The 13,154-nt window shown below is 48.2% G+C and overlaps 1 protein-coding gene across 1 annotated transcript in view; it reads left to right on the top strand.

The window, feature by feature from the left end:
- Positions 1-13,154, top strand: part of ACOT7 (acyl-CoA thioesterase 7) — a 94,657-nt gene that overhangs the window by 77,533 nt on the left and 3,970 nt on the right. The window contains exon 8 of the mRNA XM_063145357.1: positions 6,064-6,248. Within this exon, the coding sequence (XP_063001427.1) occupies positions 6,064-6,248 (185 nt within the window). The remainder of the gene's footprint in view (positions 1-6,063; positions 6,249-13,154) is intronic.

Below are 13,154 nucleotides of genomic sequence, written 5' to 3'. Positions count from 1 at the left end.
AAACAGAACCTTGCAGAACATGTTAAGAGCTCTATTGAAAGAGTCAGGATTGTCTAATCTGTTCTGGGCAGAAGCTTTGTCCACCTCAAATTATTTGTTAAACAGGCTTTACCACTCTGTACATGAAAAAACCCCATATGAAATGTTTTACAAAAGAAAACCTAGAGTGTCACATATAAGGGTTTTTGGAAGTAAATGTTTTGTTCATGTTCAGAAAGAAAACAGACCAGGAAAGCTAGCTCAAAGAGGTTTGGAATGTAAACTGTTGGGATATGATACACAAACAAAAGGCTATCGTTTGTGGTCTCCATATCACAAAAGTGTAATTGTGAGCAGAGATGTAGTTTTTCATGAACAAATGCAGGAAACAAAACAGTATGTAAGTTTGCCTGTAGAACAGAAAGCTGTAGAAACAGAAGAAATTCCTGAACAATCTCAGCAAGAGAGGGAAGGGGAAGAAACTGTGGAGGAGGAAACTATGCCTGTAACTATGCCAAGACGATCAGAAAGGGAACGCAAAGCTCCAATTCGTTATTCAGATGAATACCAAAGCAAACAGGTTTCTCATAGAGCTTTACTAATAGCCTATGAACCTACTTCATTTGAGGAAATTCAGGAAATGGAACCTACAGAAGCTCAGGGCTGGCATGAAGCAATGTCAGAGGAAATCAGAGCAATGGAAAAAAATGAAACGTGGGAGCTAGTACCTTTACCTGAAGGTCGTAAAGCCATTACCTGTAAATGGGTATTCAAAGTAAAACAAAATGAGAAAGGACAGGTGAAACGTTACAGAGCAAGATTGGTAGCAAGAGGATTTGCTCAAAAATATCTAATAGATTTTGAAGAAGTTTATGCACCTACAACAAAATACTCAAGTGTAAAACTTTTGTTAAAAATTGCAGCAGAAAAACAATTGAATGTATTTCATTTTGACATCAAAACAGCTTTCTTATATGGAGATTTAACTGAGGAAATTTACATGACTCAACCAAAAGGTTTTGTTAAAAATCCAGGGTTAGTTTGTAAATTGAAAAAATCCATATATGGTTTGAGGCAAGCAGCAAGGTGTTGGAATAAGAAACTGGACAATGTATTGATCAAAATGGGTTTTAAACAAAGCAAAGCTGATCATTGTTTGTACACAAAACAGGATGGTTCAAATGTAGTGTATTTGCTGATTTATGTAGATGATTTGTTACTGGTTTTTAATGAAGAAGAACAGAAAAACACATTTGTAAACCAGCTGCAAAGACATTTTGAGTTAAAAGACCTTGGTTCAGTGAAAAGTTATTTGGGAATGCAAATTTCAAAAGATTCTAACACAGGGTCATTTCTGATTGAACAAAGTGGCAAAATTAAAAAATTGCTGGAAGAACACAGCATGGAGAATTGTAAAATTGTTGCCACTCCTATGGTCACTGATTTTCAAAATCAGACAGACAGTACTGAAATGGAAGACATACAGAAATATCAGAGTGTGATTGGAAGTTTACTTTATCTAGCAAACCTAAGTAGACCAGATATTACATTTGCTGTAAATCTTTTAAGCAGAAAAATGACAAAACCTTCTGTAACTGATTGGACAGCTGTAAAACGTGTATTGAGATATCTAAAAGGTACAATCAATCACAAATTGGAAATATCTACACACAAAGATGGAAATTTCTGTGTTTATGCAGATGCTGACTGGGCTAACGCAATTGATAGAAAGTCTACCAGTGGAGCAGCATTCTTTTACAATCAATCTTTGATTGATTGGTATACAAGAAAACAAAATTGTGTAGCAACCTCTAGTGCAGAAGCAGAATATATCAGTTTATCTCTGGCTTGTAATGAGATTGAGTGGTATAAACAATTATTTGCTGATCTAAGGTTGGAAATTGAGACACCAGTAACCATATTTGAGGATAATCAGGCATGTATTAGTATGGCTACATCTGAAAAGTGTAAACCAAGAACTAAACATGTGGATGTTCGTTATTCTCATGTGAAAGATATAATTCAGAAGGGCTGGATTAAGCTTGAATATTGTCCATCTGAAATGATGTTGGCTGATTTATTCACAAAACCAGTATCAATGGTAAAACACAAAGAGATGCTTTTAAAGCTGGGTCTCAGATTGTAACACAATTTAAACAACATGCGCAAGAGGAGGACTGTTAAGTATATGAAAAGAAATACTTGCTTAGTCATTAAAATTGTGTGTGTATGGCTATCTCAGGGTTAAACAGAGAAAGTCTATCTGTGGGCAATTACCTTGAGATAGAGGCTGTTCTGGGAACCTTGCCAAGATTCTAAGTTAGCCTCATCACAGCTGTATGTAATGTAGATAAGAATTGTGTAAGATGTGTATATAGTTTCTCACTTGTGTAAAATGGAACTGATCACTGCTTACTGATCACTGCTCTATAATCACTGCTCTCTGTGTATGCCTCAGTGTGCTGATCTGAACTGATCTGAATTGAACTGCACAGAAGCCTGAAGGAAATAAACCAGCTCTGCTGTGTAAGACCTGCGTGATGTGTGTTTGTTTCTGAGCACAAACAGAGTTCCAGAAAGAGAAAAGTTCTGGCACAATAACCCAACATTTGGGTCTTTCTTAGCTTAGACAGGGGGGAAATGGTAGAGGTTTATGAAATGATGCTTTGGTAGAGAAAGTCGACAGAGAAGTCTCTTCATTTCTCATAGAACTAGAAGTGAGGGGGGTCACTCAGTGAAATTGGGGCTGTCGATCCAGGGCATGGAAGGTTCTGTCTTTACAGGAGGAGTTTATGGAGCTCTTGGCCACAAAACATGCGCGCTGCTGGTTTGGATGGCTTTAAAGGAGGATTGGATAAATGCTTTGGGCTACAGCTCCCATCGTTCTCAGCAGCATGGCCTTGTTGCCTGGTGGAAGTTGCAGTCCAACAGATCTGGAGGGCCCCAGGTTGGGGAAGGCCGGTTGAGCTTGTCAACGCAGCTCAATCTTTTCCTATTATCTCAGGCTCTTCTGTGGTTCACGGCTATTTCAAAGGGTCTTATCAGCCAATTTAAGAGTAATCCTCCGCTTTTTCAAAAACGACTCATTGATCAGTGAATTGGCTGTCGTTAACTTACCAAAGCCTCAGTGGAGGCCAGGTTGTTGAGCGACGTGGGATTTCTGGGAGATTTTGAACCGGAAACATTTCTGGGAAATTTTCCTATGTGACATAGGGGTAATCTACATTGGAAAAAGCTTTCTGGTGCTCTGAAGAGTTGCTATAATTTAGCAAGTTTACTTTTCTTGCAATAAGTAAATAATATTTATTATTATTTTTGACCCAGAACAGCCGAAATATTTGACCTGAAATATTTGCTGGGAAGGGGAAGTAAAGAACACTTAATGTGATTTCAGTGTTATATTGTTTAGAAATTTGTACTGGAACACTTGTTGAAATATTAAAGACTACAGTGTGTACTTGCATTGTTTACACTGAAGGAAAAAACCCAAAGGTATTGAAAACCCTTTGCTATGCTGTTGAACGGCCGTGTATGACAGCTACTCCTGTATTTGAACAGACTTCAGCTTCCTTCTGCTGAGATTATTGGGGCGCCTTCAGCTTCATTGTCACTACTTACTAATTCCGTTTCTCTCTGAGTCATCGATGCATTTCAATGACATATAGGGTTTTCTCTCATATATTTGCTAGGGAGAACCACATTGAAACTGTCAAGTTTGCCTAATACTGTATTTGCAACTGGCATCCATTCGTTACTTATAAAACAGGGCTTTTTCCACCACGGAAAAATAAAGCACTGGGAAATTTCCACCCTGCATCATTGAGGGCTGGTAAAGAGGCACTCACCTGGTTCTCACACATCAAGCAAGGTTCACCTCTGGGTAGCAGGGCAATGGAAGCCCCACAGATATGTGGATCCGTCCCGCTTCATATATGTCAGTAGAGAGGCTAGTCAAAAAACAGCAATGATAACTTGCATGTGTGAATTGTACAGAGAGCGTGCATGTTGACTCAAACTCTGTGTCTATTCAACAGTGTATTTGCATGTCCCATTATCCCTTCCCCAATGACGTATGTGTATGTCTGGTCCAGGTCATAACCTGATCAAAGGGACGTGTTCAGCTAACCCAGCCTTCCTCAACCTGGGGCGCTCCAGATGTGTTGGACTGCACCTCCCAGCATTCTGGGAGTTGTAGTCCAACACATCTGGAGCGCCCCAGGTTGAGGAAGGCTGAGCTAACCCAACCCTCTTAACAGCTGGAATTTGGCATCAGGGTTGGGGAATATCTGGCCAGGATTGCATTTTCCTTTCCACCAGATGCCACAGAAGGCGGAGGGAGGGGGGCGCTTTTGTTTTGGGGCTCAGCCTTGTTGGCTTTTCATGCTAAGGAATCCATTTCCCTTCCTTCGCATCACAAACGCGGCTTGAAATTATCGATAATCACAGGCGGAACCTGCTGTTTCTCTTCTAAATGTCAAAACTGATTAGGTGGTCTTACTCCATCACAGAGATGTGGAAAAACCATCTGACTTGACTACTCTCTCCCCCCACCCTTTTTATAATAATCTCTTCTGTATCATCTCCAACACGCACACCCCGCTCCCCTGCACATGCTGACAGTTGCAGAGTAGGCTGTTCTTTGCATGGATAAAATAGAGCAGATTGAGGCAGTTAACCTAAAAAGGGGGGGGGGGAATCCCCAGCTCAGCTTTCAATAACTGAAAAGCAGACACTACATTTGCAGCCTGCTCGGCGAATGCAGCAAGGGTGGCGTGAGCATTCCTGCGAGCCACGGTTCTGCAGCTGCACTCAAGTTGGTCTTCTCTTGCACTGTTCCTTCTACAAAAACGCTCTACTCTTGCCTTTCTCTCTCAGCAAGCCTGTGAGGCGGGTTGAGCAGAGAGGGACTGACATAAGAGCAGTCGTGCTTCTGACACTCCCCCTGACCCTGTCTCAGTAAAGGTCCATTTCTATTCCAAAACCAGTCCTGAAACCGGATTGCAACGGATCTAGAAAATCAGTTTCATCCAAGAGTGCCTGGTGTTGACGGATGTCCACTCACAGGAAGCACCTCGCCCAGATCTGGCAATTGGCCTATAGTTGAGCAGAAGTTTGAGTTCCAAGTTTGGTTTCTTCAGGAGCGGCCTGCTCACCACCACCTTCAAAGACACTGGTGTTGCCTCCTCTCTAAAAGAGAAATTGGCAACCTTCAGGACCCAGCCGGATAACCCCTCCTTACTAAATGCCAGTCGTCAAGTGGGGCAGCCGTACAGGCCGTACAGGCCGTGGACCTGACTTGGCTAAGCTCCTTGTCCACACTCTCTGGTCCCAATGCCTGGAACTCCTCCAAGAAAACTGGACCGGGTGGTGTTCTGCGCACCTTCGTTAAAGGATCGTCAATAACTGCATCTTCAGTTGTGACGGACACAAGGAACTTTATCTTTGTCCTGCTGCAGGGTCCCTGGTCCAGAGCTGGTTGGCCCCTGTGTGAACAGAATGTTGGAGTAGATGGGCCCTCGGTCTGATCCAGCATCAGGGCTCTTCTGATGTTCTTACCTTCAAAGTGTCCCGCAAGCATGTCACAGCATAGAAGTACCTAGGGCTCCACCATCTCTCTCCTGGGCCCAGCTTCTAAACATCTGGAGAAGTTCCACTAGATGACACTGAGATGTCGCAGCAGCCTTCCCTTTGACACTTTCACCCCTCTCTGTTTCACCAGGGTACAATTTGCGTGTCAGTTGTGGCTCCTGATGGCATGGCAAATGGATTCCTGAGGTTACAGTACGATGGCGTTGTGATACCCTGTGTGTTTTCCATAGGATGGGGGGGTGGGGGGGAGAAAAGTGGTCCCTCTCCCGTAATACTGGAACTTGGGGTCACCCAATGAAATTGATGGAGGAGGAGAGACTCTATATTCAGAGGCTGGGTGCCTCCAGGCCGCAGAATCAGGTGCTGTCAAAGGGCCCTCTGAGCCGTTCTTGCGTCTCGCACTGTTGGACTTCTTAGGAAGGGACGGCCCCCGCCATGGTTCCCTTCCGCAGGAGCCCCCCCCCCCCGGTTCATGGGCACCTCTTTGTTTTGCAGGCAGCGTGATCACCATCTCCGGGCGCATGACCTTCACAAGCAACAAATCCATGGAGATCGAGGTCTTTGTGGACGCCGACCCTTTCGTGGACGAATCCCAGGAGCGATACCGCGCGGTCAGTGCGTTCTTCACCTACGTGTCCCTGAGCAAGGAAGGCCGGCCGCTGCCCGTCCCGCAGCTGGTGGTGAGTGTTGCCATGTTATCTTTCAGCCGGCTGGGCGTGCAGGACTTGGACGTGTGTTTCCCCCTCTGGCACACATTCCTTGAGGGGCGTAAGGCATCCTGGGAGAGGCTGGGCTAGTTCAGTCAGTGAGGAGTGTTTTTAAAGCAAACACCCAAAACCCCGCTTAGTGTTTCCAGCTGAATTTAAAATGTGTTGTTTAAACAAAACATACAACGCTGTGAAACGCCCTCCAGCGTTATGTTTTCCTTCTCCGTCCAGGGCAGAAGCGGACACATGAATCAAGTTTCTGGTTTGCTGAAGACGGTGTGTCTTACACAGTTCAGCTTTTTATGCAGTGCCCCTGGGTTTTGTGTGTGTGTGTTTTGTCCAGCAAAATCATGTTCCCTTAATTCAGCAAGAAGAAAAAGCTGCTTCAGTTATACTGAAGCAGATGAGAGGGTTGGTTCTCACCCCCCAGAGCGCAGAAAATGGTTTGAAAGAGAGATCGTTGCTCACGGTATGTGTGTGTTCTTAGAACCATAGAATAGTAGAGCTGGAAGGGGCCCACAAAACCATCGAGTCCAGCCCCTGCTCAATGCTCTTGGCTTTGACCAGATAGGTTTGGCAGGTTTTGTATTGTTTCAAAAACCTGCCTAACCTATTTGTCCAGAGAAACAATTGAACAAAAGTGATGTGCACACATTCAGGCATCATGGGAAGAGATGCCTCTTTCATCTCCCTAGAATTCGGCCTCCAGCCTTACGCCATGACTTTGTGAACATGGCTTCCTGTACCAACTTCCACCAAGTTAGCACACAAAAAGGGGCATTTCTAGGGCAGAATTAGTGGGCAAGGGAGTAGTACTTCTCCCCTCTCAAGCCCACCAATCTTACCCAGCAAATGTCACCTGTGGATGCTTTTCCTTCTACAAAGCTTACTTCTTTCCAGAGCCTGGCTTGGATGAGAGCTGAAACTATATTTGAAAATGGCCAGGGCGGCGTTTGCGGTAGAGAATCAGCAGGCAGAAGGTGAAGCTAGCCCACCTGTGGTCTCCTCCAAGCATCCATAACATATACTTTCCGCCCTTAGCCTCTCTGAAGGATCCCCTTTAGAAAAGGAAGTCAATATTCTCTTTTGGAATATTTGGAAGTCAATGTTCTCTTTTGGAATATTTTAAATCAGCCTTCCTCAACCTGGAGCGCTCCAGATGTGTTGGACTGCAACTCCCTGGGGTTCTGCTGGGGCATTCTGGGAGATGCAGTCCAACACATCTGGAGCGCCCCAGGTTGAGGAAGGCTGTTTTAAATGAAGGTGGGATTGTCCAGGGAGTCGAGGCTTGCAGGTCTTTTGGCCTCTGTCAGTTCTACGTGTTTTCTCTCCGCCCGACCGCCCCGCTCCCTCCATTCCTCCTGCAGCCCGTTTTCCCTACCTGCTATTGTCAATTCTGCTTCTCCTTTGTTGCCTATTTTTAGCCGTCTTCGCCCGGGCCCCGCTTTTGCCGAGAAACGGCTGAGCTGCAAAGTTGTTCCTCGATTAATACGTTTCTGCCTTGTCAACTCCCCGCTGCACTCGTCTTTTTCAGGGTTTCAAAGCGTTTAGGCAGCCGGGTTCGATTTTTGCCATCTGAGTGGCATTTATATAATTTGTTGGTCTTATTTTACAATAACGAACACAGATGTTTTCCTTAGAATCCCTGGTATGAGTGAATGCTTTTGTGGTGTGTGTGCGTGCGTGCGTGCGTGCGTGTGTGCTCATCCCACCTCCCACCCCCACCCCCGGTTTCTTAATTTCTGGAGGTTGTTAATGTTTTTTTAAAAGGGGTGGGTTTTAGCAAGGTTTTGATTAATTTTGGTGTGTCTTACTTGCCACGTTTACACACGTGTTCAGAAGAGCTTTAAAGCACCAATGAATAAATGAACACATCTAAAACAAGATCTTGGAAAATACTGTATAACAAGGCAACTAAAACCATAAACCATCTAGTCAGAACCAGCGAGGACCTCTAAGGAGAAATAGCCAAAGCCTGGTGAGGAACGAAGGTTTTACATCTCTTCTGAAATGAGCGTAGAAAATAGCACAGCCTCCTGGCCACGGCTGTGTGTGTGTGTGTGTGTGTGTGTGTGTGTCTCTCTCTCTCTCTCTCTCTCTCTCTCTCTCTCTCTCTCTCTCTCTCTCTCTCTCTCTCTCTCTCTCCCCGAAAGACAGCTGACCGTAACTGGGCTTAACTTCATGGATTCAGGTGGCCGAGGAGGGAGAGGGTGTGATGTGGGAAAGGGCAGCCTCTGGCAGCGGCAGCATCTGGCAGCCGTGGGTCCCAGAATATACATTCAGGGCTATAAATTCAGACCTGATTGAGGATACTGGATGGCCAAGGGGGAGACCCTGAAAGGACTTGGAATTCCAGCAGTTTTGTTAGAATGCTAGCCTGGTGCTTTCCATGTCTGATCAGTAAAGCACGCTCCTTTCTGAATTAAAGCTGGAATCATCTCTCTCTCTCTCTCTCTCTCTTTCTACGGGTTATTTTTATAGTGTCAAAGAATCACCCACCCTTCTAGGAGCCCACCCCACAGTGGCTTTGCATGAGTCACTGATCGTGGGGGAGGGGGGGTGTTGGAAAGGATGCAAGCCCCGAGGAGCTGCCACGTCTCAGTCGGGCCTCCTCCTCTTCCTCCTCCTCTGAGGGTGGGCAGGCGGTCCAGCCGTGTCCCGCATCAGGAGCGGTTGGACCCCCCCAGCCGTTCCTCCCACTGAGATGTGGCAGCATTACCTTCTCCTTGGAGAGGAAGTGGGGAATCACGCAGCAGGCACCCACCTCCATTGGAGCGTCCCGGGTGCTGGCTTGAATAGTTTTTCCAGGACTTCCCTTACATAGTGGGGGTCGGGGGCCTGCCCCAGGGCTTTTGTACTGGTTGGGAAGGAGCCCCACACGAGCGCCTGGAGCTTCTGCGCAGCTTTTGAAGGCTGCTCCGTGTAGGACACGTTCAGAGCTTGGAACCTATCGTTTTTTATTATTTATTGAGATGTATGTAGAAGCGTTACGCGCGCAAGAGATATTTGTAACCAGGTAGAGAGCGAACGGGGGTCCGTGATTGCGCTTGCCACGGCAAGTGTTCCATCTCCCTCTGGCAAGCGCTTTGAGCCCTGGGCTTCCTGGCAGGTGAAGGCCCTGGGGGCAGCGTCACTGCAGTGGCTGTGCACTTCTGACGGCCTTCCAAGGGCCTTGTGAAAACGCAGCAGAACCCCAAGGACAAGATTTGGGCCCCCTGAGATCTAAGCCTGTTTTCTGTTGCTTATTCCTGCTGTGAATAGCTGGCTGGGACTTCTAGGGCACCGGGCAGTCAGCCTTTTCCTCTCCGAGGTCAGCAGGCAATGATTTGGTGGCCACATCCAGCATGGATGTGTACGTGCCACCTTGCGCACACCCACATCCCCAGACACGCACCTCCGCAGTCTTCCTGGATGCCTGTCGGCCTCCGTTCCTTTGGGGTAAAATGCTGGTCTTTGGGGTCCCATTTCCACAGGCCAGAAAATGTTATTTGCCCTGAAATCTTTCCAGGTAGAGGGGGCTGTTAATTTAGATTTAAGTTTGTACAGCACATTTAAGTTGGGTAGAGGAAGGACTCCTGGGCATGAGCGAACTTCAGGGCATTTTTTTTGTCCTTTCTGTGTGTGTGTTGTGTTGGGGGAGAGGTCAGAGGCGTTTACATCTTAGCAGCGTCTTTCTTGCAAGGCTCGGAGGGAGCCTTTGCTCTTCATTCCCTTTTAAACTTCCAAGCGGGAATCGTTTCCTCTTCGCGAGATGACGCCACTCGCTTGGCCTTTGCTATTGTAGCTGGCTTGCCGCTGGCTCTCAAAGCCTGCACTGCTGGGTTGCTATTTCCGTCGCAGCGCCCAGCACCTGCCCGGAATTGCGCTGGTTGAAGAGAGGCAAAGTAGCGTCTCTTCTTGCCCCGGGGAGCGTTTGCCTTCCATCAGGCATCCGGGCTATGGGTGTGTTTTTTGGGAGAGGCTTTAAAACGAGCTTTGTAAGGTCTAGCTAAGGCCCAGTTTTCACGAAAGGGACAGCCTGGCAGTCACTAACCCTGGAGACTCACTGGGGTGTCGAAATGGGGTGAATTCCCATCCAAATGGGCATTGGCCCAGAGCCATTGACGAAGTGGGAGCTTCTCCTAGCCCACCCCCTCTGGAACAAAGGCTGGAGGTGTTGAGGGAAGTCATCTGGGTTCCCCCACAGCTTTGGCAGCAAGGAGCTGTAATTCAGCGATGCCGTGGCACCGTTTGCACGCAACGAACAAACTACGGTTGACAAACCCTGGGTGGTTTGGGAGGCAGGTGGGTGCTGGTTCCGACCTGCTCGCAACGCTTCCAGCGCAAACCCGGAGGGAGGAACGTCGGATGCTGCCTTCTACTGAATCAGACCTTGGGTCCATCTAGCCCAGTACTGTCAACACTGACTGGCAGCAGCGGCTCTCCAGGGTTTCAGGCAGAAGTCTTTTCCCTGCCCTACCTGGGGATGCCGGAGATTGCCCCTGGGACCTTCTGCAGGCAGAGCAGCGTCTCCACCCACGGCACTGCAGCCCCCTCCCGCTGGGTTATAACCCAGAGTCATGAGCCAAGAACAATCCACGGGTTCAAACTCTGGGTCACTGAGCAAGAAAACACCCAGAGTTCCTGGTTTGCATGTCGTGGAGAACAACTCTGTGTGTGTGTGTGTGTGTGTGTTTAGCACAACAGAAGTGGGCAAGTGACTGGGCGGAAGCACACTCCCTCGCTCCCAAACAACCCATGGTTAACAAACCGCGGGTTGTTTGTCATGTGTGAACCAGGCCGGCGTGTCATTTGCATGCATCAAGTCCCTGGCTCAGCTTCTGGCATCTCCAAAGGTGCCTTCTTGGAGGCCTAGACGGACCCACAGGTCTTCCTCTTCGATACATTTCCTTTGTTCGCGTTTCCCCAAGTTCTGCTCCTGCCTCTTCTCCTGGCCTCTGTATTACCCTGAGCCAGAATTAAATTCCTGGCAAAGGCTCCCCACCCCATGCTGAGTAATGCAAGGATGCGGATATTCGTGGAATGCAATGTTCTGAGTTCCCTGAATTAATGTGTTTGTCTTTGGGGCCGGGACGCGGCGCAGTTTGACAGGAGGAGGCCTCTAGCCCCGGCTCCCTGCGGCGGCATCCAGAGGGCACGTGGGGCCCGCTTCGTCCCCAGTGGCCAAACTCAACCCTGCTCTTCTGGCCTGCTGCTCAGTCCTTCTGCAAAGCGGAGCTGCTTTGGATAACGGGGGAAGCTGACTGATCCGTCCCAAGATCATATCCCTCGCACGCGAACCTGACGTTCAGCTGCACGACGCACCCAGTTAATGAGAACTCTGGTCTTCCACCCGCCGGCTGTGCCCACGCGCAGCTGGCAAGCCTGTTTGGGCCATTAGTGCTGCGAGGCAAATTGGATGCAGATTGGACGATGCAGCCACAGATTTATGCCCAGGGAAAGGTTCAAGAGCTACCCTGGATGAGAGGCTGAGCCAGCTGTTCGAATCCCACCTTGCCCGTGAACTCACTTGGGAACCTTGGGCAAGCCAGGACCTCTGTCCCAGCTCGGTGTGGGGAATTCTGGCCCCATGCCAAGGTTTTGGTAGCAGCCAGCAATGCGTTGGCACAGCTGAGGCTGGTGTGCCAAGTGAGCCCATTCCTGGACATACCTGATCTGGCCACGGCGATGCGTCTTCGCACCTAAGAGCAGCCGTGCTGGATAAGACCAAGGGTCCCTCCCCTTCATCACTCTAGGCTAGCCAGATGCCCCAACGGGAGATCCAGAAACAGGACATGAGTGCAACAGCATCCTCCCACCCATGTTCCCCAGCAATTGGAATACATGGGCCTAGTGCCTCTGGTACAGGAGATACCGTAGAGCAGCCTTCCTCAACCTGGGGCGCTCCAGATGTGTTGGACTGCATCTTCCAGAATGCCCCAGCCAGCTGGCTGGGGCATTCTGGGAGTTGTAGTCCAACACATCTGGAGCGCCCCAGGTTGAGGAAGGCTGCCGTAGAGCCATCAGGACTCGTAGTCACCGGCAACCTTCTCCTTCTCCAGGAATTCGTCCAGTCCCCTTTTAAAGCCATCCAAAGGGCCACATCTTGTGGCATCTACCAAGTGAAGCCTTGGCAAAGCAAACTCTACTGGGTTATAAAAAGCCCACAAAACGCTGAATGGAACTGAAGTGATATCCCAGAAGGCCAGGTGGAGAAGCTGACATCTTTGCCCCAACACCCCCCTATCCTTGTGACCCCCCTGTTTTCACCAAAGCTCTCTGCATATACACTGATGGTGCTATATAAAATAATAATAATAATAATAATAATAATAATAATAATAATAATAATAATGCAAGCGTCCTGGGCAGTTAATTGGCTCTGCAGCCTGGGCGACTCTGGCTCCTTAATTCCTCTAAAAACCGAACAGCGAATTAACTCGGAGGTGCAGCCCTTCCTTTGTGCGATCTCCTGCCATCGCGATTCCAACGCCCCTTCTCCGTGGCACGTGGCTCGGTCCTTGAGACGGGTATGGAATGCACTGATCCTGCAGACCCACAGGCAGGAGGCTCCGGTGCTGTGGTTTCGGCACAGTGGAGCTACTGAATGAGTGGGCGCCCTGTCCACCCTGATTGGTCCTCTCAAAGTCACCGGGTGGCCCTTCTGCACATTAGTCCGGGGTGGGTGGGATTATTTGTCCCTTGTTCTAACAGAAATGCCTCTGGGCCTCTGCCCTCACTGCCGCCGCCACCATCACCCCCTCTTGCTTTTTCTTTGTTATCAAAGGTGACAACCAGGGTTCAGCTTCATCTCAGAAGCCTTTCCTATTTGCTGGAGTTCCTGCCCCTCTACCCTTAAGATGAATGATCAACCATTTAATCTAAGAGTAGGCCAGCAAC

This window comes from Elgaria multicarinata, chromosome 20 (assembly GCF_023053635.1).
Source record: "Elgaria multicarinata webbii isolate HBS135686 ecotype San Diego chromosome 20, rElgMul1.1.pri, whole genome shotgun sequence".
In the NCBI taxonomy this organism is placed as follows: domain Eukaryota; kingdom Metazoa; phylum Chordata; class Lepidosauria; order Squamata; family Anguidae; genus Elgaria; species Elgaria multicarinata.
Note: the sequence above shows the minus strand (reverse complement) of the source record. Positions and strands in the feature narration are given on the sequence as shown.